Raw genomic sequence first — 25,499 nt, 5'->3', positions numbered from 1 at the left:
AAAACTGTTTAAGTTAAAACGTGGTCATATATCCACAAGCGATGAACTTCGTTCGGAACGTCCACTTGAGGTGACTACGCCAGAAACGATCGACGAAATCCATGATATGCTCTTAAGTGATCGACAAGTGCGTAAATTTGTTAAGGCCAAAGGCATATCACATGGCTTAGTATGAAAAAGATATGCCGCGTTTGCTCACAGTACAGAATAAACGCAATCGTGTGTTCGATTCAATGGCTGGTTTGGCACTTTTCCGTCACAATTCCAACGAGTTTATGCTGATAAAACATGGATCCATCACTACACTCCATAGAAAAGGGAATAGTCGAAACAGTGGATTTCTGGAAATGATCCGGCTCCAAAGTAGGCCGGCAAGATGATGGACATGGTTTTTTAAGGATGCACGCGGAATCATCCACATTGACCACTTGAAAATGGATGGACGATATATGGAGAATATTGTGCGTTGTTATTGGTCCGGTTGAGTGTAAAAAATCAACAAAATACACCCAAATTTGGCCAAGAAGAAAATGCTCATCCATCAAGACATTGCACAGGTACACAATTGTGCAGTTTTGAAGGCAAATTACGCTTCGAATTATTGCCGCATCCATTTTATTCACCAGATTTAACCCCCGGCGACTTTTTCCTGATTCCAAATATGAAGAAATGGCTCGTCAGAAAAAGATTCGCGTCGATCGATGAGGTCATCGCCGAAATAGAAACCCATTTTGATGGAATTCCAGAATCGTACTTCTTGGAAGGCTTGGAAAAGTTGGAAAAACACTGAGAAAAGTATATCGAGCTAAAATGAGACTATGTATGTTGACAAATAAAAATGAGCAACCCAAAATTGGAATGCGAAAAAGGACTTGAAAATAAAATTATTAATCATGCATAAAATATTGCGAATTTTCATGCCGACAAATTCAGTCAGTTTGACACTAATTTGATTTTTTGCACAGATATGAATTATATCGATATTCATATATGTACATACACATATAAAATTAAGATGTCAATATCAAGCAGCGGTGTCGAATGACAAAGAATCGATGTTGATCCAAACAGGCGATCGGTATCAATGTCGATTAGTACTCGCAGTTGAAATATTTTTGACGAAGTCTCTGTTGATGTTTCTCGACATGCGTGAGTCTCTCTGGTCTCTTGTCCCTGCGGGTGGGCTCGTGGTACTGATTTGAGTTAATCGTTCCCTTCGCTCTTTTCCTGAGACTACTGCTGATGTGGGCAAGTATTTTTGTTTCTTTGAACGAAGCTTGTATGATTCAAAGAAAATACTAATTTATACTTATAGCTGTAAACCCAACCTATTAATATACAAGTGACCATTGTGGTCGCTTACCGACGATGAAACACTATTCGAATACGCATGACAACACTACTTTGTGCGCAAAAAATGCGTATTGTTTCTATTCGTGTCTTTCGAAGATTATAAATATATAAAACACGCGTTTTCGCGTGATAGCGAAACTTCACGTCAGTTTATTCGCGCGTTTTCAAGGGTTAAAGTAATAACTTTATCTTGTAAAAATATCGTGCGACCATAAAAAAAGAATAACTTTTATTAAGAGACACATTTCTATTTTTATTGGTAGCTTGAAAAAAATGACACCTTTTGTAAAAACTGGAAACGAAAATAGCGGACCGTAATGTGTGAAAATAAATCTGCTTGGCAACTGTTTTGCAAGTAGTCACTCTTCAGATTCTTGGGTGCTACAAAATTACTGTTTTTCTTTTGCTTTTGTTTGGAAACACACCTTTATACAACCGCCGCTTTCTACCGAGCAATTATGTGGAAACTTTACAACAAAAAATCAAACCAGATGAAAATCGCTAAACCTGAGTATATATTATAAGATATCTGTACATAACTAATCTATCCCTAATAAATAATAATTCTAAATATAATATCAATACTGATAACGTATTTTAATTATTTTCCCTTGCTATCAGTTATTTTAATTATATCAAAAGCGCGCATTTAATCGCCTCTACTTATCTACGCCATAGAAACGGACAAAAGTAATATTTCTTCATAAAACCGGATACTAATCTTACTCTTCCGAGCCATCGACCGATTAGTCTTCTTCCCGTTGCGAATAAAATTTTCGAAAGACTATTAAAACACGTAATCGATAATAATATTTTACCCAAAGAGCAGTTCGGATTTAGAACAGCGCATTCAGCTACGCAACACTACATCGAATTTCAGAACTCATACGAATGGGTGTTGATAAAAAAATGTCAACAGAAGTGCTATTTGTAAATGTAGTTTAAGCTTAACATGATTTTCACTGAAACTGATGACTATTCTGTAAAGCGTTCCTCAAGTAACTGCTGTTACATAGACAATAAAAACATGAACTTATTAATCCAAAGAACTAAATTAAATTCGTTCAACGTATCTTTTATGACATAATTTAAAATGCTTTTAGACAATGCGTTTGAGAAGCGCTGAATCTTCTGATAGTCGCTGACCTAATAAGCATATGAAAACTTTTCCGAGACTTCATTTCATATCATCCATCATTTTTATTATTATTGGAGTATTTTCTACATTATCATTAGAGCGATACGACTGAGATTTTCAAATGTTTAGAAGTGATAAAATATAATGCGGGGCGCGTTTAAGAGTAGCCCGTTTATAGCTTGCGCCATCGTGAAGTTTTCATTTAAATCATGCTGTGAAACTGTTCATACTTAACGACTACATAAACACTGAAATGAATCTTTCTTGGAACAAATTTGGAATTAATTTGCAAATAAAATATATTTTATTCTACATTATTTGATATCTTGTAATTAGATCAATATTAGAAGATTGATTACTTAACGCTTAAAGCTTTATGAATTTAATAGGGTAAACCTTGGATAAACAGACAAGGAACTTTCAGTCGATCGTTTTATATTTTATTGATAAGAATTAGCTAAATGTATTATTTGCGATAATATGAAAAAGGTTGCTTTTTTTTAATAACTAAATCTTTTTTAAATATATCTATTCTACATGATTTTTTATTTAATTGCGGATAAATTGAATTTATGTATATTATTTATATATGCATACATATGCTGAAATATATATGTACATACATAGAGGTTGGAGTGACGTAGGCCGTAAAACGCTGGACTGTTAATCCAGAGGCTACAGACTCGGGTCCCGCAGCAGATTTTTAAAGATGCGCTATAATTTAAAAAAATATCCTAAGCTGCAATATGACATATATTAATAGTAAGCTATAATTATAGTTTATAATGAATATATAATATGATAGATGCTACAAATTAACTGTTTTTTCACCACATATATGTAGGTGTTGATTGTTATAACGCCTGTCAAGTTATTACTTTCTTTTTTAATCTTTAGTTATAACAAAAGATTAAAAAAAATATTCATCATTTTTTTAAAAGTGATTTTTTTTTTAAAAGTGATAAAAGTGACAACTATAGACAATAAAATTCATCATTGTGAAACTATTTATTTTTAAATTCTTCATAACGTTTCGCACAAAATATTTTAATGCCATAATTTAACGGTTGTTTGAATGAAATTATTTTATCATCACCCTAAATTACTAAAATTGACAAGTATTAGGAAATATGTTTTAAATGATATTGAATTGTATTGAACACAATATATCAGTATTGTGAAAATATTCTAGTTCATTATTATATGAATTAAAGCAATGGAGAGATGTGTCTTTATACCAGAAGCACTGTAAAATTGCGTGTAATTGGTGATCATGGCTAGAGCATCGCAGCCAAAATATAGAAGCAAAAATCACGATGAATCCCGAGATTCCGAAAATAATAATACTCGCGAACCTCTAAAATCCATTTTTTAAACCTCTATGGGGAGAAATTTTACCATAACATTCGAAAATATCAAAAACTGCTCAAAAAACTGACCAAAAACAAATGTGATCTAGTGTTTCTGAAAAAGTGTCATGACAAAAACTTACTCCGAAATTAAAAAAAAATTACGGATAATTCGTGATCAGGGCTGCAGCATCGCAGCCGAAATATATAAGGAAAGAAAGCGAAAATCGCGATGATTCCCAAATATATATATATATATATATATATATATATATATATATATATATATATATATATATATATATATATATATATATATATATATATATAGATTTTTAGATTTTCGCAAGTATAATTATTTTTGAAATCTCGGGATTCATCGCGATTTTTTCTTACTTGTAATTTTCCGACCATGGGAAAAAAATCGCGATGAATCCCGAAATCTCGGGATTCATCGCGATTTTTTCTTACTTGTAATTTTCCGACCATGATCAGGAAGGAGTCACAAACAATTCGTGATCATGGCCGGAAAATCACGGCCGAAATATAGAATACAAGTAAGCATAAATCGCGATGAATCCCGAGATTTAATATATATATATATATATATATATATATATATATATATATATATATATATATATATATATATATATTATTAAAAAAAAATATATAGAGAAATATAGAGAGAGACTTATTCAAAAAAAGATAAACGCTAACAAAACACGTAAATACATTTTGTTTTTTTAATATCAGTAACGTGCTGTATAACGTTTTCAACGATTGAACATTTGTAACAATACTACAAACGATCGAATATTTTTTTTTTCAGTATGCTCCTATCCGCGGAGCAGTGAAGGTAATAACATTCAAACTTAGGTGTTTTTAATATTAAAACCAATAAAAAAAGTGCGAATTAAAAATCCTCACCTGCGCGATGTAAAAAAAAAGGGTACTCTATAAAAATAAAGTGAAAACTCCTGAGGATGCTGGGACAATCTCCGGCGAAATATAGAGAGAGATTCATTCAAAAAAAGATAACGCGAACAAATCACGTAAACACAATTTTTTTTTTTAAATATAATGTCGCGCAAAATATAAACAATTTAATAAATTTTAATGCAGTTTCAAAATCAAAATGATTTTTACGGTACTATTTTTTTATAATAGTCGACGATGTTTCGGCAAAAATATCTTTGAGCTTTATCTAGTGCAATTTTATTTGGAGCAACACTTTTTTTGTAAAAGCATTTACAGTGGCGGATCATCCATAAACAAAATAAACGCGCGTTTGGCTTTCAAAATTCTCTACATTTTTCCCGTAATTTAATTACATTACAATTTAATAATAAACTAAACACATTACAGAATTATTGCCAATATATACAAATATAGTCCAACTTATGTTGCGTTTGGAGTCTAAAAAAAGTACATCTGCCACTGAGCATTATATAAATACGAAATATATAAACATGTATATGTCGCTCTTGTTATTAAACGATATGCTACTTAGCTTTGGATTATAAGAGGGCTTGTATACCGCACTTTTTCTCCTCACCTATCTAACGAACGATTTGACATCCGATGTTGTGGGTCATCTTCCGGAGCTACATATATCTTATTTTTTGGTTGCATCGTTTTAGATATGATCTCAAAAGCGATGCAGTCATAAAATCTTTATCAAAAGAGATGATGACCCAAACATCAGACCCCGGATAAAATATTTGATTTTGTATTTTATAATCAAGCCCTTAGTTTAAAAAAGTGGATACAACACAAAAATGAAATAATAAAATAAATAATTTTGAAACTCACCGATTGTAAGCATCTTGCTATTGTCTTGAAAAAAACTTAATAAAACTGCTCCACGGAAACTTTTAAGTTTTTCTTTTTCAAGTATCTTAATTTATTTTTCCAACAAGATGGATATAATCACAATATTATAATTATATAAAGACACAATAATTAATTTGAATCACAATAATATTTTTAAATATATATTCACACACATACACATCAACATTTGCGATTTATTTATTATTTTTTAATAATAATAATAATAATAAAAATAAGAATATATCACAAAAGTTTTTCTTTATTTTATTATTAACACCGAACGACGTATTATATTAATTGAAATTGTAAATAATTGTCACTCGATTAGTTCTGAGATGATAATTTAGTTGTCCGAACGAACGTTTGACGTTTCATCCGTTATCTGCGTGGTGGTGGGCCTCAGCTCGGGGGGCGTAGGCGTCGCGCCCCATGCCGTCGGCGCATCGTGGGTCGATGAAGCGACTGGGGCGCAGGGGGCGGAGGCGCCCCGTGTTTGCCGCGGCGAGCGCCGGGCCACGCGCGGAAAGTGCTGCGAGCAGTGCGAGCTTCGAAAGCTCACACGACACACACAGATACGCAGATTCACGTGCACGCCTACGTCAGTGGCGGAAAACTGACGATGCGGGAGCAATTTTCATCCACTGAGCTGTCGGCAGTCTTTAGTGGACCAGCAACGCGGATATTTTTGCGCACTCGTATTTTCAACTAAAATGAACCGTTAATTTTTTAAATTTAATAATTTTAGTAAACAACAAATGAATAGATATCCTCGCTTAGCGACCGAATTTTGTTCCTAATACGATTCGGTCATTTTCTCTTATAGATTTTTATTTGCACCAGTTACCAGTTTAGCTGGATATTAATAATTGTTATATAATTATAATTCCGATCCATCATCACAGATTAAAGCTTCCTAGATTTTCTACATCTCACGGACGAATATCAAAATGAATAATTCAAATAAAATCGAGCTAGATCATGTATAGTAATATTTATTGATTTAAGGCAAAAAAAATAGTTTATGATTAATAAAATAGTGTCACTGATTTACAGATTTTGATTTCTTCGCTTATGGAAAAAGGGATTAAGCAATCAATACCTATACGTAAGTACTGAGACACTTCATATATTTATTATATATCATGTATTATTGATGAACTAGTATTATGGTTCACAATCAATAGTCACTATGCAACTAGGATCTTTATACGTAAATAAAAGACCCACAACTTGCTCTTTTAAAGCTCTTAAAGCCTGAAATTGAATTGAAGTTATAACAGTTAAGTTGCTTAAAAAACAATTTAGACTCACATATGAAATTTTCTATATCCTGCTCACTTCAATTATTTTGTCACATGAACGTAAAGATTTTTTTAATAAATAATATTTATTTAAATTGATCTTAAACGTTTCATATATAGCGATCTTTTCGTTTAAATTTAAACCTACTGAGTTACGAGTGTTTAAGTTTTTATACTTGTCGCCATTTTGCAAAAAATTGACACATTGGATTTTGCTAACGAACATATACAGGGTGCTTAAGATTTCTATACTGTCACCAAAATTCAACTTTAAATATATATAAATAAACTCACACTGACCTTAACTATATTGCAAGTCTTATGAGCGTATGTATGGTGGGTCGATCGACTCATAACACTAAGCGTGTTTTGGAAAAAAAAAACTTTTTTTATTAATTTAAAATGTTTTTAAGCATTGTAAGTATATTCAAAAGCTCTATTTCGTATTAATAATTCAAGTCTATATCTTTAAAAAGAACCAAATACGAGCATTAACTATATGCCAAGTCGCATAAAAGCTCGTTCGTGGGCCCGGTCAATATACCGTAAGACTCGTTTATTATAAAAAAAAATAATTAAAAATTGTTTTTAAATGCAAATTAAGTTTCTAAGCACTTTTTGCGTACAACATTTTTCAGTAGGATTTCATTTTGCAAAGTTATGACACTTTTAATTTTTACATTGGCCGCAATTTTGTAAAAAAAAATTATATATTTTTTTCATACAAAACGTAGAGGCAATTCTCGGTAGTTCTATGTGATACTAAAAATTTAATTTTTAATCTTCAAAACCAAGCAGTTAAGAGCGTTAACTCTTCTGAAAGTCTCAAAATGGCTAGTATGGGGGTCCGATCGAACTGATACATCGCTTGTTTTGAAGCAAAAAACTATTTTTTTTTAATTTTATTTGGATGTAGTTTATGCTTCTAAACGTTTCATGTATAGCGATCTTTTTGTTAAAATTTAAACCTACTGAGTTATGAGTGTTTGAATTTTTATACTTGTCGCAATTTTGCAAAAATTGACACATTGGATTTTGCTAACAAACATACACAGGGTGCTTAAGAATTCTATACTGTCACAAAAATTGCAATTAAAATATGTATAAGTAAGCTCACACTGACCTTAACTATATTGCAAGTCTTATGAGCGTATGTATGGTGGGTGGATCGACTCATAACACTAAACGTGTTTTGGAAAAAAAAAACTTTTTTTTTTAATTTTTAATTTTTTTAAACGGTATCGTAAGTATATTCAAAAGCTCTATTTCGTATCAAAAAATCAAGTCTATATATTTAATAGGAACTAAATACGAGCGTTAACTATATGCCGAGTCGCATAAAAGCTCGTTCGGGGGCCCGGTCAATATACCATAAGACTCGGTTTTTATTAAAAAAAATAATAAAAAATTGTTTTTAAATGCAAATTACGTTTCTAAACACTTTTTGCATACGACATTTTTCAGTAGGATTTCATTTTGCAAAGTTATGACACTTTAAATTTTTACATTGGCCACCATTTTGTAAAAAAAAATATTTTTTTTCATACAGAACGTATAGGGGGTGCTCAGTAGTTCTATACGACACTAAAATGTGATTTTTAATCTTTAAAACCAAGCAGTTAAGAGCATTAACTCTTCTGAAAGTCTCAAAATGGCTCGTTTTGAAGCAAAAAACTATTTTTTTATATTTTATTTAGATGAAGTTTATGCTTTTAAGTAAAAAAATTATTGCTTATTACAAAAAAGGCTTTGTTATAATTTATGCTATCTGAATTTTTTTATTAGAAAACAGTAGTTAAGATTCTACAATTTCCTAATTTAATTGAAAATATTTATATTAAAAACACATTTATGACAAGACGTTGGTGCCGGGAAACGCATATATGTGTTTCCTGGCACCAACGGTTTTTTTAATTGTTAATAGTGCAGCGTCTATAGTAAATAAAAAATCTTCTAGCACTAGCAACAAAAATCCTGTAGATATTTTGAATTTTTTTAATGAAAATTTAAATTTTTTACCCTTTCTCTATGAATTTTATCAATTTTATATAATATAAAACAATACAATATTTTATGCTAACTAATTTTTTAAATCGTTTAAAATTGATTAATTATTGGGAAACAATAAATTATTAGAAAATGTTTATTGAAAATATTTATATTTATTTAAAATTTAAAAACTAAATTTAATTAATAAATTTGGAAACTATGATATTTGTGTCTTTAAAAACGTTAACCGTGCGTCAACTGAGCAAAATCACTATTTCTAGACACTTGAAATTATAACGTGAACCGCAAAACCTTTTATGCGTTTAATATATATCAGACTTTTTATTCTGGGAATCAGTGACACCTCTATAATTAATTATAAATTATTATGTGTATTATAATATATACCATTTTGCAGCTGGGGTCATTTTTGTTTTAAATAATAGCGCATTTTTATAAATTGAAACTCGAGTCTGCTGTCATGATTCGAACCCGCGGCTTTTGGTATTCAGTTAAGACGCTATGGACTACGCCATTTCACACTGCACCGTATCATACCATGACCGTTATAGGAGCGTACCAGGCACAAAAATAGGTGTTGTTTCATACTAATTTATACAAAAAAAATTTGCTACGTCGATACGGTTACGACTATTGATAAAAACTAATGCTAAAATTATATTAACCTGTCATTAAACATACAACATATTTTTTGTGGCAATCTTCAATTAATACATGATTTTTATTTATCAATTTGTGCTCACTAGTTCCATCACTACAAATTAATAATTTTAAAAAAATAGTAGTGCTACATAATTCTAGCTACTAATACGCAAATTAATTAATCAATAAATATTAACATTGATAACATATTAGTGCAAATATAATATATTGTTATACATATAATTTGATATTGATTCATTTTTATTAATTCGTGCATCGTTTATATGTATAATAGAACACATACAAATGCTATTGTAATTAATATAAATATATCGCATTACAGTCGACAAGGTTTCGCTTCCCTGGCAAACGAATCTGTGTATGTATTGTGCTTTGAGTTTTCCTACCACGCCTCACGTTTCCGAGCTGAAGTTAGTCACGAAAAGCGATTTTAGCCGCTGAGTATCACTTTTCAGCCAGTAACTTTGTGACGTTTTAATTTAAAATAAATAAATAATAAAATTAATTTATTAAATCTATATAAATATAAATTAAAATCACCTATAGTATTTTTTAATATTTTTTTAATTTAGAAAAGGGGTGAAATATTTATTTTGATTGTTGATCTAATTTATATAAATTACTTATATTTATAATAATAAATATAGTGTTTCGATGCATTGTTTTTAAAGTGCTAGATAATATATTTGAATCATTTAAAGAGCAATTTTATATTTAAGTTGAACCAAGGTGACATGTTTCATCTTAGGGTCACAGTTCAGTCATGATTCTAATGACTCAGATGATTGAATGTCCGAAATACAGAGTCAACATAAAACTATATATCTCATCAATATTTACTTGTGTCTAAAATAGATATAGAAATAAAACTTATTGGAAAAATAATCATAATACTCATGATTATTATTAAAATATAAACAGCAGAATTTTGAAGATTTTATTTATCGATTCAAAGGGAAATCGCTTGTATTTGGTTTCGATTGCCAGAGTATGATAATCTAAATATATAAAAATACCTCTATTTGTTTATACAACCCTGCTAATCAATAAACTTATGACGCGTGCCGCGTGTCGTCGTCGTTATCGTTGTAAATATAGTAGTATGATTACTGCGGGAGGTTTTTTTTCCATTTTCGCTAATAAATATGTCCAAAACAATCCAATTAATCTTTCGTTGTAACCTGACATGGAATGAATACATACAAGTATATATTAAAACCACCAGATAAAGTCTGGGATTTGGTGACATTTATACATAAATAAATTATTATGTGTATAATAATTTAAAAGCAAAATATGTCACTTTGCAGATGGGGCCGGTTTTTGCTAATAGCGCATTTTTATAAATAAAAATTTGAATCGCTGCCGTGACTCGAACCCGCGGCCTCCGGGTTCGAGTATTCTATCCACAATAATTTTAATACTTTTATTAGTAGCAAAATATTCATTACTCTTTTTATTTATTTAATTTATTTAAAAATACGGATAATTAGTTCCATATGCGATTTTTCTTTTTACGTATAACGCTATAGAGACTTTTTCGTTACTATCGCGCCTTTGCGTGCCAGCATTCGTTGTCGTGCTACGACATGGAATATATTAATAAAAAAAATTAAATTAAAAATGTAAACTCTCGATTGGTTTATAAGTAGCATAAAGAGTATTTGTAAAGTATTAACAGGTGTATCCATTATACATAGAGAAGTATGACTCAATACAAGGTTATTGAATCGTATAAACTGCATTTATTCATAATAAATGGAAAATCTACTCCGCAAGGTTATTTATTCTTAAGTTAACCTACTGGTATAAACAGTTCGCTTTGTATATTCAATAAAAGTGGTCAACTAGTAAAACAGTGCTGCCAATATAAACAATAACAAAAACCCATTATTTTGTGCATATACATAAATAAAAAAAAATATTTGCGGCGTTGAAAATATTATGAGCAGATATCGTTTTAATATATTTTTTAATAATACTACAAAAATTTGAGTTGGACCTTAATATTATCAACGCTTCATCTATAATATTAATATTTGACGTAAGTGATCGTTTTATTAGCATAGCATTCAACTTCAGTTCGAGTGAAACAGTTGTGTTAACGACACATGTTCAACAAGTAAGTTTTACACGCGTTAAAAAATATTTTTTTATATCTAATGTATCAAATGTATTGTCAGTGTATTTCATTGCTCATTAAACTTTTCTCAAAAATTTCCATAATTAAATTAATGATAATAGCAAATTTTCTCGAGCGGAAAAAATACATTATGATGAAAAATCATGAAAATTTCTCGGTTCATTTGAATTTGGCATTACATTGGCGCGGCCAAAGTTTCGGGGAATTCTTCGACTGGAAGGAAGTTTACACAGCTGGATCATTTGCCTCGATTAAAACGCGTATGTTTATACACGTGAACTATCGAAAAATGGCGAATGGCACTGTAAATAATGAACAATCGAAGAACAAACACAGATCGAGTTCACTTACATGTCCTCATGTCGGGCTACATTTAATTGCGCCACGTGCACGGACAGATCTGGTTACAGTTTCACATCGTGAACGTTCACATTCGAGTGCTATTTGCAGCATCCAGAAAGTAAAAGAATGCATTTTTCTTATTTTTAAGAGCATTTTCTCGGAAAAGATCGAGTTTAAATTCCTTGGTTGTGTATCAACGTTCTGTTGTATCAAAATGTAAACACTACATCACACCGATATTTATTTTAATGAAATCTAATTATCGACTAATTAACTGGTTTTTGATTTATATGTAGTCACAAATAAAATAAAAAAATAATATTATTTACCACAATTTTCAACCATTTTCCTCACATAATATTATTAAAATATAATATTCTTTAAAATATTAACGGTAATATATAATATAAATAAATATAAAATAGCACAATAAAAATTTCACTAAAATGTTATTTTTTTAATAACAATACATAGATCAAAACATTGCTTTAAATTAGTTAAAAATATACTATCTATCTTTATAATTAAAATATAATAATTATTGTTTATTATATTAATAATATTATTGTCAAACATCACAGATAAGGTTTTATTATATTTCCCTAATCTTGCAGATAAATATAGTGATGAATATATAAAATAAAATCGAGCTTGAATAAATTAAGCTACAATAATAGTTGCTAATAAATAAAAGACATGTCACTAATTTACAGATTGATTTCAGTCTGGTGTCTCACTACTTACTTGGTGGTTGTTGATTGTGTTTTTGTAGCGGAAGATTTACAATTAATATATTTATACATATTTAAAAACGCGATTTATAAATGTTTTACTAATACTGTTATTCTGGTTGCCTCCTTATCAGCGTCTAGCGCGATGTTCTGCGCTTGTATATGTCAAAATACATTGTGTTTCTAATGTGGCATTCGATGCACATCTAATTACTAAATAATGATGTAAGATTAACACCGCTAGAATTAAATTAACTTCGTTTCGGACGACAGCTAATTGAGTCTCTACACTAAAATAAGCATCTGTAGAATCGATGTTTAGAACATAGTAATATAGTATATATGTATACGATACTAAAAAAACACACGTACACACATTCGAATCGTTTAAAAGACGGGAAATTTACTTCACGCTCGGCGCCATGCCAAAGCGTTTTTACGTAAAATATGAATTCATGTTTCTCGGCAATTACGACTTGATTTTTGGGCATTCTTATCAAATGGATGCGATTTTTTCATTTATATTTTTAATATCCCTTCAATGATGGCACGCGACATTGCCAGCGGGGCCAACAACCACAATAACACTGACTCACGAATCTATTTTTGCTCTCTACCAAACACCTGACATTTCCCTCACAAGTGTGATATTTTTCTTCTATAATTTAAAAAAAATAGTCGTGCTACATGACTTTAGCTACTAATACGCAAATTAGCTCAATAAATATCAACATTTATAACATATCGGTGCAGCTATAATAGATTGTTAAAAATATAATCTGATATTGATATTGATTTGTACATCGTTTATATGTTAGTGCTCATCTTTGTTATCAATCAAAACCTTTAGTTTGGTTGATATGGAATAATACGGATTTAGCAAGTTTTTTCTAACTTTGTTTCAAGATCATTGGACTCTGACGTACAAATGGACGTTATATACACAGATTTTGAAAAGGCATTCGATTATGTTAAGCATGATTTACTTGTGAAAAAATGGTTTTCTGAAGGTCTCATAAATCTATTCTCAAATTATGTGAACAATTGATCACAATTCAAGTATGAAAACTCATTTTTAGAAACATTCTGTAATTCCTCAAGGATCCAACTTGCGTCCATTGCTGTTTCTATTGTTCAGTAATGGCATATGCATCATTCAATATTTTACTATATGCAGATGACTTGAAAATTTTCAAGAAAGTTCAGTCGATTTTGGATTCCATCGATCTGCAGGAGGATCTCAATTCTTTATGGAAGTGGGATTGCTATAACCAATTGCATTTCAGTGTGAAGAAATGTCACACAATTTAATTTTCAAGGTCGACGCTGCCGGCAAAATATTCCTACCATCTCGCCGGATATATTCTAGACAGGTCTTCTTTTACTAAGGATTTAGCTGTGACTTTCGAAGAACGTTGGAAATTTAGCCATTAAAAATGCTCGGTTTTATCTTAAGAAATGCTCGCTACTTCAAGAATACTTTAGTATTGCGCACTCTTTATGATGCTCTAGTCCGCAGCATTCTAGAAACTAGCTCTATTATTTGGATTCCATGCGTAATGAGTCAATGTATTGAATTTAAGCTGGAAAAAGTACAGCGTAAATTCCTTTGATATTTATTCTTGAAGGAATACGGGTATTATCCGTTCTTGTTTCCCACTGCTTTTATTCTGGGAGCGCTGGGATGCGTATCTTTGTCAACTCGCAGAAGTATTTGTATAATTAAACACTTCTGGAAATTGCTCAAAGGCATCGTAGACAACCCTTCGGTGCTCGAGCAGCTCCAAATGTGGGCTCTGAAAGGTGGTTATAGTTCTCATTCGCGTCCACTGTTCTTCCCTATAAATTCTAAAACTGGAGCACTTGCCAACTCTACTCTAGCAAAAGCCGTTCGCCTGATCAATACTGTGCATAGAGATATTGACATTTTCACGTGCACGTATGGGGTTTTGGTTCAATTCGTGTGAGACAATGCACACCTGTTGAGGTGATTTGTGTATGTTCTTTTATATTGTTTTCGTGTTTTTACTTATATGTGTATGTGTGTGCGTATACGTGTTTTAAAATTGTAATAAATTTTATACTTTTGGCAATCGTGACGCATTAGGTTAACCTTTCAGGGTCATAATTTGTTGGTTTTTATGTGCTCAAACGTTTCGGATTTGTCGGCGTAGACACGCTGCTTAGCGTAACCCCACAAAAAACTTCAACAACGATAAATCTCATGATCTTGGTGGCCAGTTGAAGTCAGCAAATAATGCGACTTTTCAAGCAAAACATCCAACGTTGCACCCGATGTGTGGCAAGCTGCGCCTTCTTCTTGGAATTACATGTCTTTCACATCAATATCTTTGATTCTGTGACAAAAATAATCGGTTATCATGCACCTATAGCACTCGCCGTTGACTTACAGTCCGATCTACATCGTTTTCAAAAAAGTAAGGCTCAACGACGCCACCTGATCAGAATGCGCACTTTTTGGGGCATGTAATGGTCTCTCGTGAATCACATGAGAATTTTCCTTGCCCTGTATGCGGCAATTTTGCTTATTAACATTCACAGAGAAGTTGTCTCTGGGTTAGTTATTGTGTTATCTGAATTTTATTCGCATGTAGGTGCAAGTCCAGATGCAAAATGCGTCAAAGGGAACTATAAAAAAAGCTCAAAAGCTGCGAACGCTGACGAATCAACAATTCTAGGTCTTCTGGCACATTTTTACTTACAAAAGCAATATTCTTAGCTATGTGAGCATCAGAATGATGCACAGGTTCAACGCTTTATTTTTTTGCGAATTATTTGCTCAGTAGAACGATGAAATTGATCATAATCTTCCCGTAAATTTTGATCCACAGTTCGTACAGAATTATTATTTCTGCACTGCAACAATGTTTAAGCGATTTATTTCGATGCTAACAATTGCCACTTTGAGCACGCGTGATTATTGACAGCTGTCTGCTTTATAGTGTTGCTAACATATTAAACTCGCATTAAATCACTCCGTTTTCTATAAATTTAATATATTTTATTTAATTGTATTTACTAAGCCAATTTAGCCGTTCAGTGCTCTTTCATGTATAAAATTAATTATTTTTTAGAAACAGGTTTCAGAATATTCTGTAAAACTAATACTGATTTGTGTAGTTGAGTGTTTACAATTTAATATAACTCAGTTATGTTTTAATTATTTTATTAGTAAAAAAGAGACTTTAGCTCCTGACTAACAGCTAGGTTACAAAATTTATTATATTCAAAGGGCATGGATTTCAGATAAAAGATAAATTGGCAGCGTTTTATAATGAAAATCGTATTGTCAAGTATATATTTATACATTTTAACGAAGTTTTATTCGGTAAGCTATGGCACATTTGCGGTTTTAGTTTGTAAATTAACTGTTTTCAGCAAAATAAAGTCATATATGGTTTCAGAGGAAAACTTATATTTTTCCAATCATCCTGAGATTAGGATCGGCTAAAAATAGACCATCTCATATATTCGTCTGACGTACCATAGTCCCGTCATTTTGTATATAATATCAAACTGTACATATTTATATATGTATAGTTTCATATTATATACAAAACTTTCATCGACTTGTATGGTTTATTGTTCATAATAATAATGTTAGAAGCAGTAAAAAAGTAGTGATTACAGTAACGTATACATATATGTTGAATTTAATTTATATAAATGGCTGATACGAAAAGCATGCCTGTATTTTACATCAAAGAATAACTAAATTAATAACTAGAGAATAATTATAGTTTCAACGACACGAACGCCATAAAAAAAAAACACAATTACATACTCACAGTATTGTTTCGTCGACGATGAAAGACAACAGATAACACTTGAAATTACACTTTTCCACTGTCACTATCAACTCATTCGTTCGTTTGACCTATAAAAACGCTTTGTTAGATTATTCACATATTTATAACTTTCAAGGGAACGAACGCACGACTCTTGTTTATCCGGGCTCATTTTCGGGTTCAACGATAGGTTTCGCGAAAAAAATAGACTCGGCCAAGATTCAGGTTAGGTTTAGCAATGTGGGAAATTCGCGCAGCGTCACATTTTCCTCATCGAGTTATTTCGAAATGCTTGCTGGGTTGAATGAATCGCACGGCTAAAATTGAAAGTGTGCAAACGCGCGGCCAAGCTGCAGCAAAGTCGGTGCACGTGAAGATGGAAAAATGGACCTTCGGGAGGAATCCTGAGGGGAACGGTCCATTGTGAGTCGCCACCAAGGCGTAACCGTGCCGATTGTTGCTCTATTTTTGAACCAAGCAGCCCAGATCCGGACCACTTAGCTTCAGAACGAAACCACGAAAGATCAAGATGGCTCAGATGACCAAACGCTTAGATGATCTGAACGAGCGCTTCACTTCACTACACTTTGTATTATATTTTCTTATCAAATCGGAGCACTACCTTTGCAGATGTGTACGCCACGGCGGCGTACTCGATGGTAACTGAGTGAAACCGGGAGGAAGAAGGAGCATCGTCAGGAAGGAATCATTCGGAAGTCGAGGGTTAAGTATAGAATGTGCAGTTTTGTAGGAGGCGCGAAGTGTCTTACGTGAAGTTGGGTTAGTAATTATAGCATACTTACGATCTTGGCGATGGACTCGTCCTCAAACTATATGCGGCCCGGAACCCGTTTTTCTCATCGACAACATTACTCATCGCGTCCGCGAAAGAAAAGCTTATTTTCATTGGAATTGTAAGAATGTGCTTCCTCTCGATTGTTGAAAAGCTTATAAATATTTGCTAAAATTATATTTTTATTTTTATAGCTATTGCTTATAATTAAAATCTGTTACGTTGTTTATATATTTCCTACATTATAAAAAGTAACTGAAAAATAGTGTTTTAAAATACCGGTAGTACTGAAAATATTAAATCGATATTTTTGTACGATATGCGCGTCGTGTCAACTAAAATGAACACATTCACTGTATCTCAGGCAAGTCAAGCAGTTCCCAGTAATTCTGTTATGTAACAGATTAATAACTGCGCTGCTGCGGCTTGCCGCCCCATTTTTTATAATAGGGATGTCTGGCGAAGTGAAAATAAAAGCAGGTATTGCATACACGAAATTAATAAATCACATAAATATCACAATCATCAATCATATGTCGCAGTTTGAACAAACAAATTTACAACTTTTTACCAACTCCTTCTTTCAGATAATCGTCACTAACTGAAAAATAATAAGTGATTTTATTAGAATAAATTAGCGATCTGTTCTCTTGCCCCTGGTTAAGGAGGCATTCAAAGATGATGTTGTCCTAGATTTATTGTTCCAAAAGAGTGTTTTAATTAAAATATTAAATATATCGAAACAATACTTGCTGGGGTATTCAAATGCTTTGGTTTAAATCAGGACTGTGGAAGTGCTGAAAATTTTTCCCAAAAAATTTCAATAAGATAATCTTAAAATATTAAATTTATTTTGAATTATTTTATTTATTTATTAGATGTGAACGTAATTAGTAAATACATACTATTTCTAATATGTCATATGTAAATATGACCAGTGTAGAAACATGATCTTGGATGGCATTCGCTTGGATTAGTGCCGCGCCATTGCATGGGTCTACGTGTGACCACGCCGGCCGATGTTGAGTATTTGATTAAGTGCATAATAACTTTTATTTTCTTCATAATACTGATTTAAAACGCATGGTGCATGACGAACAACTAATTGGTCGGGGTGAAAAGGGTTAAAAAAGAGTCAGTCGATTTTTTATGACTCCAACTCCCACTCCACAACCTTGCTTTTTCTAATAAATAAACATGGTGAATCACGCGAGTGGAAATCAAATTATTTTTTTTGGGCAAATAAAATAAATACTGGCAATACCGGTAATACCGGTATTGCCTGTTTTTTTCTCAGTAATACCGGTATTTCCTTTCTTATATATACAGTGGTTTTAATTAGATTTTATTTAGAAATTCCTATTATTTTTCGATCCAAACGCACAGAAGTTTTTTTTACATTTTTTTTTATGATATGTAAAGATATTATAAATTTGATTTCTATAACTGTTACTATTTTCTGATATGCTTTTAACTGACCAGTGCTTGTTATGTTTTAAGTTCACGGTTAATTTCTGTTTTATCAGATCACAATGTGTAATTAACCGCATATTAAAATTTATTTTATTTTATAACTAAATTTAATCACAATAATAACAGGAGTTAATAGGGTGAAATTAAAAGCAGAACTAAACCGAAATACTTTAGATAGGCAAAGAATTCTTTAAAATGTAAAACTCATGTCATATGATATTTATAGGATTTTGAGTTTTAATGATTACCGTTCTAAGTGTGTCTGAGACTTGTTAGATAAATATGTTCTGTAGTATAATAGTTTAACGTTGTGAAAAAAGTGACCCATATTCAGCAAATTAACACCTTTGATGTAGGCGAAACGTTTTTTGTAGCTTCTGTATCAATAATATCGGATCTGTTTTGATGGCACCCATAATATCCTCACTAGCAACCATCATTACCCGCCCAAAATACTCAATGGAAAAATTCCCAGAACGATTTTTTTAGAATCACATTTGACACTTTCTAAATTTAATGGCATCCCTGCGCATTGCATTACTTATGTTTTTAACTGCTATTGTATTAAGATCATCGTTATTTTAACTTGGGCGCAAGCCTTAAAACTCTTAAGGCGAGCGGCCTTCTCGATGTTTTCTAAAATTATGGAAGACATGTTTCTTTTTGAGTCTTGTTTTCTAAGGGAAAATTGCTCGAACACATCGTATATTTCGGTATAGAGAACGGTAAGGGAAGCATCCACGTTGTGGCGCTTATAGGCTCATATAAACTTCTTCTGAATAAACTAGGTAACCGTCTTTGCATTATTTTTTTGTTGTCAGCACTAGAATATAAAAAGTGTAAAATTGCTTAGATTATAAAATACTAGTTATTTTACTAAATATATGTATATATATATTGATATTTTTTGAAGAAATAACTGCAACGTTTGACAGATGAACAAAGACAAGCTTTTAAGACTAAGTTTGTCTTTGTATATATAAATGTATTTTCATTAATATTAATGATAAGATGCTCAGTATATTTCTAAATTGATTTGAGTTGCTTAAGACTTGTAGAGAATATTGGAGTGTATGTGACTTTATATTATTATTTTTGCATAATAAATAATATTGTGCAAATAAAAGTATTGCAATTGGTCAAATATATGTATATATATGCAACTGGTTACACAGAAAACTAGACACTTTTTTATTGACACTTTTAATAATTAATATTTCTTCTTAAGAATCACAAAAATATGATATAGTTCACTCTAGATAAAAATATATATTCTATTGAACTTTTTGTTGTAAAGATAAAATTATCTGAATTATTTATGTAAAATACACACTTATCTGACATTACTTTTTCAAAACATGTACAGTTTTATTATAGTAGATTTTATTATTCCCTCAATCACCACAGTTTCAGAATAGCTAAATCAGTGTTGGAGACCAGGCATAATGGGGCACGATTGGTTCCCAGAGCAATGGAGTTAAAAATACCCATCAAGCTCGCGGACGACTAACATATTTATTTCTTCATTACACGTAGAAGGACGCCATATGCCATGAGCAACTTTTCGATGATATTATAGGATTTTCTTTTTATATTTAAAAAAAAAATTAACTACAAAACAATTTAAACAGAGCACAAATGTATGATATAAAAACTTATATCAGAAAAATATATTTTATTTATTATTTTTTTATTATAATTATAAGTTCAAAATCTAAAACGTTATATAATTTGTTATTTGCTAGGTTTAATTTGCAAAAATATTATTTTGCGGTTTATTTTCTAATTAAACCATAAAATAAATGTTATTTATAATAAAATATACATTTATTTCTATCTTAGGTTTAAAACTTCTCGCTATGAGAGAAAATATCATATAAGTATTTATTTTTAAATTTCCCGCTATGCAACGTCTTCATCGCGTGAAACAACAAATTATGAGGGAGAAAACTACATTAATTTATTACATTTTTTTAAAATATTTTAAAAAGGAAGTTTCTACACCACAGCTTCCAAAAATATTTAATATATGTAGTTCAAAAAATAAAGGTACATGAGTGTGGAATTGAGTATGTAGTATTAAAAAATAATTACTGAGTTAGATGTTAAGACCAAGTTGTATGTCCACAATTAAGACCAAGAAATTAGGTTAACGGTCAAAAAGCGCGTAGTCAGGGTCAGCATTAATATTTTCCTCGAAAGTCCTCGAAAGCCGATTAGTAGTATTGAAATATTTAAAAGCTGTAGCTTAGAGTAAGTTGGAACATATCAATAATATATGTTGTGATTTCTCATTACTCATAAACCTTTCCTTGCATGAATGAGCATTGCCATTACTTCTTATTATTTATTGAATTATCATTTAATAATGAGGATTCACATTATCCTATTACATATTCTAATCACATTATTTGCTTTATTTCCAGAAAAAATGAAAATCTTAGTGAACAGAATTTTGCAATCATGCCTAGTGCTTATGTTAACATTAAAATCTATAAATGGATACAATATATTAGTTGTGAGTCATTTACCGACTAAAAGTCACTTTATACTTACTAAAGGAATAGCTAATTCACTTAGAGAGTTCGGTCATAATGTAAGTATTATGTATTTATATTATTTTTGTGAATCTATCAGTTGATAATACCAGATTTTTTTTAAATATAACAGGTAACGTTTGTCAGTCCATTTCCAAGTCCGGATGCCAAATTCAAAGATTTGCCAATTCCTACCATGCAAAATTTATATAGTAAGTATAATATATATTTTCTTATATATAAAAATATATCAAAACATGATTCTACATCTGCAGGTAAAGGAAGAATATTACTACAAAAAGCAATGTAAAATACTCCCTTCACTAATAGCTGTCTTTTTGATGATTTATACAACCATTGACAATCTAGACTAAATGGGAAAGATATAAACTTATACATATTCTATGTCATAATTCTGATAATTTTTAATATATTAACATACACTTTCTATATCCTTTGTCCAATATAAATAAATTTTTACATAGTCATTATTTTGACTCATTTATAATTTTATAATTTCAGATGAATCTATTGTCAATATTAATACAGTATATGAAATGAGGTATCAATTACTACAAAGAATGGCAGTATGGGTACCAGAGCTAATCAAAACACTTATGGACAGCGATGTCATCAAAAACTTGAAGAATGAACAGTTTGATGTTGTTATTTTAGAGCATTTCCTAAATGAGGGATTATTTGGGTAAGTTTTCATGTATGAATATATCTACTCTTAGCCATAAAGCCTTTCTGTTTATCAAACTTTTATCAATATATACGAACAATAAAACGCATAGTCGAAATTCTAGTATAAAAAGCTTAGGAACTTTTTAGGCCATTCGTACAGTTATGTGCATCTCCGTACTGAACCGTACTACAATGAGTTTCGCCCTTTACTACTCAAAAAACTAACAGCGCTGCTCCACTTTGGTGCATGTTGCATATATTAAGCTACTGCTTTATATTGCCACCTGTCATTCTTCAAAATATATATGTTTTGAACTTGTATTCTACTTTTAAAGTATTAATTTTATTCACCCTCATAGTATATATTGCTCATATGTATATTTATAAATATTTAATACTGTCATTGCTTAATTTTAGATTAGGACTGCATTTCAAATGCCCTGTTATTTTATTTTCATCTTTTTCAATCACATATGCTTCTCAAGTCTTAACTGAGAATCCGGCGTTAATAGCTACTACTCCGAGTGTTTTCTCGCCTTTCACGACCGAGATGAACATTTGGGAAAGAACAATAAACTTTGTCATGTATCTATTTCAAAAGATTTACTTCTGGTGAGTTTATTTAAATGTGTTTTAATATACATTTCTAAGCAATTATAATTTATCTGATTTATTACATGTATAGGTGGTATATTGCTCCAGCACAGAAGCAACTATATCAAAAATATTTCCCAAACGAAGCCAAAAATGTTCCATTTGAAGATTTGAATCATATCATATCAGGAATGATTATAAACAGTCATCCATCAATAAGCATTCCTCGTGCGTATTTTCCAAATGCAGTGGAAGTAGCCGGATATCACATCAATGAAAATGAACCGTTAACTGATGTATTATTTAATCATAAAATCTAAATTATATTCTTTCTTATCCTGTATAATACTGACTATGTTGTATATATTTAGGAATTCCAAACAGTCATGGATAGTGCAAACAATGGTGTAATCTATTTTAGTATGGGCAGTAACATTAAAAGCTCTCAAATGAATGCCAATACTCAAAACACTATCTTAAATACGTTTAGTACTTTGAAAGAAACATTTTTATGGAAATTTGAGAAAATTGTTACTAATCTACCTAAGAATGTATTGATCAGAAGTTGGTTACCACAAATAGGAATTTTAGGTATGCAAAATAAACTTTATTATTATTAAATATGACAATAGTCCATGTCCCAGATAGTTTTAGTCCATTCCAAACCCTTTATTAAATTACATAAATAATATAGTATAATTTATTTTAAATAGCTCATCGAAACACCAAGGTCTTCATTACACAAGGAGGAATTTTAAGCTGTTCGGAAGCTGTACATTTTGGTATTCCAATGTTAATCATTCCGATATATGGAGATCAACATCACAACGCAAACATGTTTCAAAAGAAAGGCAATGCAATCGTCTTAGAGTTCAGTAATGTTTCTGAAACTTCATTGAGCTGGGCCATAAACGAACTTGTTTCAAATCCAACGTTAGTTACAATGAACTTATTATATATAAATTATATTATTTACCAGAATTAATAATATGAATTTTAAAATGTTTTTATTCAGATATAAAGAAAATGCGTTGGAACTTCAGACTTTATTCCTTGATCGACCAGTTCACCCTAAGGAACTTTTAGTATTCCACGTTGAACATATACTGAGAACCGATGGAGGAAAGCATCTCACTCCGCCTAGATTATCGATGATATCAAAATGGAACTTGGACGCTATCGCAGTTCTATTATTACCGTTCTTTATCTTCATTATATTCTTAAAATGCTTATCGAAAAGAAATTCTTGCAAGAAACCGGATAAATTCCAAGATAACATGAAAAAGTTTATATAAATGTTAAGCTTGGTTTTTTTTTTAAAAAAAGTTTTTTATACCAATGAATATTATTTTCACAGTCGAACATTAAATGCGAAATAAATGTCTTTTGCATATTTCACCCATTATTTATTTTTCAAAAACCTATAAACTATATAATATAATAATTATTTTAGATATATTGTGGATTAGTTACATTGTATTTAAAATTTACGGACTAAGCGATGATGAATCGGGCGGTGGCTCTCATTCAAGGGCATTATATTCTTAAGTAACATTGAAAAGTAGTTAGAGGCTAAAAAATTAAAGTTAAATGTTTAAAAGAAAATAAATGTTTTTCAATATATTCAGATTTATCAGTGAACACAGTTTTTTCCAAAAATAGATTTTGGCCTGTAAATTAAGAAACAGCGGCTCACAAATTAGTCGTCGATATTTAATAGGTTCAGATAACCTTACGCTAATATATTTCACAAACATATACCATCTACGATTGTACCAGGTGCAAATTCCAAACTATTACCGAATCACGAGCTATAGAGAATAAAGAGTAGAGATTTTGATCTCCTCCCATTTCCCAATCGAATATAAGCCGTAGCTCTGCCATAAAGCTTGACTTCCATTAAAATTTCCACTGACAAACATCCTAACCGAGATTTCACTAAATAAACACAGATGACCCTTCAAAGTCCAGAAAAAGCAACCGTTCCTACCTTGACTGTCAGATCTGTTCACCTAGAATCCCCAAAAGTTAAACTCAATATTTTAACTGTTATAACTAAAAATAATTTATAAATCATGACTAACCGTTTTCATCCAACAGTACCTTTCGTAGTACACGACACTAATGTCAGTCAGTCAAACGTTAACGACTTGTCAAAGACTCTTATAACCTAAAAAGAGCCTCCGGGTGCTGTTTCCGGTGCAGTTCTACACCAATTATCATTTATTATTAAAAATTACGTTTCATAAATTATAAATTCACAAGTGGCTAGTGGCAACCCTGGCACATTCATTTTAGCCATTTTAAGACAGCTATTCAAGCGGTAATACTTTTAAATATTTCTCCATAGATGACTCTATATACCTAAATAGTCTTGTAATATTATTTCGTAGCGTAAGTAACAAATTATGTTACTGCCCCCCCCCCCCTCCCATGTGTGACTCTTGGCATTATGGTCGCGTAGCAACTGAGCCCCGTATGTGGCGCGTGGCATTAGAACGGCTAATGCTGATAATCGTTTTTGTCACATTGTGGATCATAATGTATTTATAAAAAATATAAATAGAACGTTTGTTTGAAACCACGCCGACGAAATCCGAGGCAACCGACGAAAACCGAGACAATTTTTTCTCGGAAAAATTGACGATAACCAAAGTCAACGAAAACCGAGGTACCACTGTAATTGAATCGGAAATTTCGAAAAGGCCTCATCTCATGTTTTTTCCAAGTGAACTTTTTC

At 31.3% G+C, this 25,499-nt stretch overlaps 2 protein-coding genes across 13 annotated transcripts in view; one reads left to right on the top strand and one right to left on the bottom strand.

Annotated features, from left to right (window-relative positions):
• Window positions 1-17,434, bottom strand: part of Ca-alpha1D (Ca[2+]-channel protein alpha[[1]] subunit D) — an 84,268-nt gene extending 66,834 nt beyond the window's left edge. For 6 of the 9 annotated variants that reach the window (XR_015810526.1, XM_088190794.1, XM_088190795.1 and 3 more), the window contains exon 1: window positions 16,676-17,072. The gene's annotated coding sequence lies outside the window, so the exon portion shown is untranslated. Of the gene's footprint in view, window positions 1-5,655; window positions 5,709-16,675; window positions 17,073-17,297 lie in introns of those variants that run through there. The other 3 variants (XM_088190790.1, XM_088190791.1, XM_088190792.1) reach the window with 3 other exon arrangements.
• LOC148232678 (UDP-glucosyltransferase 2-like) lies at window positions 11,731-24,157 on the top strand. Of its 4 annotated transcripts, none has more exons than XM_088190797.1 (9): window positions 11,731-11,772; window positions 21,368-21,537; window positions 21,612-21,690; window positions 22,001-22,181; window positions 22,583-22,777; window positions 22,851-23,055; window positions 23,131-23,350; window positions 23,473-23,692; window positions 23,775-24,157. In XM_088190797.1, the coding sequence occupies exons 2-9, from the start codon at window positions 21,373-21,375 to the stop codon at window positions 24,052-24,054; spliced, it is 1,545 nt and encodes a 514-aa protein (XP_088046923.1). In that variant the 5' UTR covers window positions 11,731-11,772; window positions 21,368-21,372; the 3' UTR covers window positions 24,055-24,157. The 4 variants fall into 4 exon arrangements, with proteins under 4 accessions (XP_088046923.1, XP_088046924.1, XP_088046925.1 ...); XM_088190798.1 differs by lacking the exon at window positions 11,731-11,772 and adding an exon at window positions 12,098-12,253; XM_088190799.1 differs by lacking the exon at window positions 11,731-11,772 and adding an exon at window positions 20,784-20,990.
• Window positions 24,158-25,499: the final 1,342 nt, after the last annotated feature.

This window comes from Plectrocnemia conspersa, unplaced genomic scaffold (assembly GCF_051122295.1).
Source record: "Plectrocnemia conspersa isolate PC_06_02 unplaced genomic scaffold, ASM5112229v1 ptg000008l, whole genome shotgun sequence".
Taxonomy (NCBI): domain Eukaryota; kingdom Metazoa; phylum Arthropoda; class Insecta; order Trichoptera; family Polycentropodidae; genus Plectrocnemia; species Plectrocnemia conspersa.
This window is presented reverse-complemented; position numbering and strand designations above follow the sequence as displayed.

Bases quoted from the DNA above. Each gene is read 5' to 3' on its own strand.
- LOC148232678 (XM_088190799.1), top strand. From the start codon at position 20,846: ATGCAACGTCTTCATCGCGTGAAACAACAAATTATGAGGGAGAAAACT. The intron at 23,056-23,130 runs GTATTATTTAAT...GTATATATTTAG, and splicing joins AAAATGAACCGTTAACTGAT to GAATTCCAAACAGTCATGGA. The intron at 23,693-23,774 runs GTTAGTTACAAT...GTTTTTATTCAG, and splicing joins GAACTTGTTTCAAATCCAAC to ATATAAAGAAAATGCGTTGG.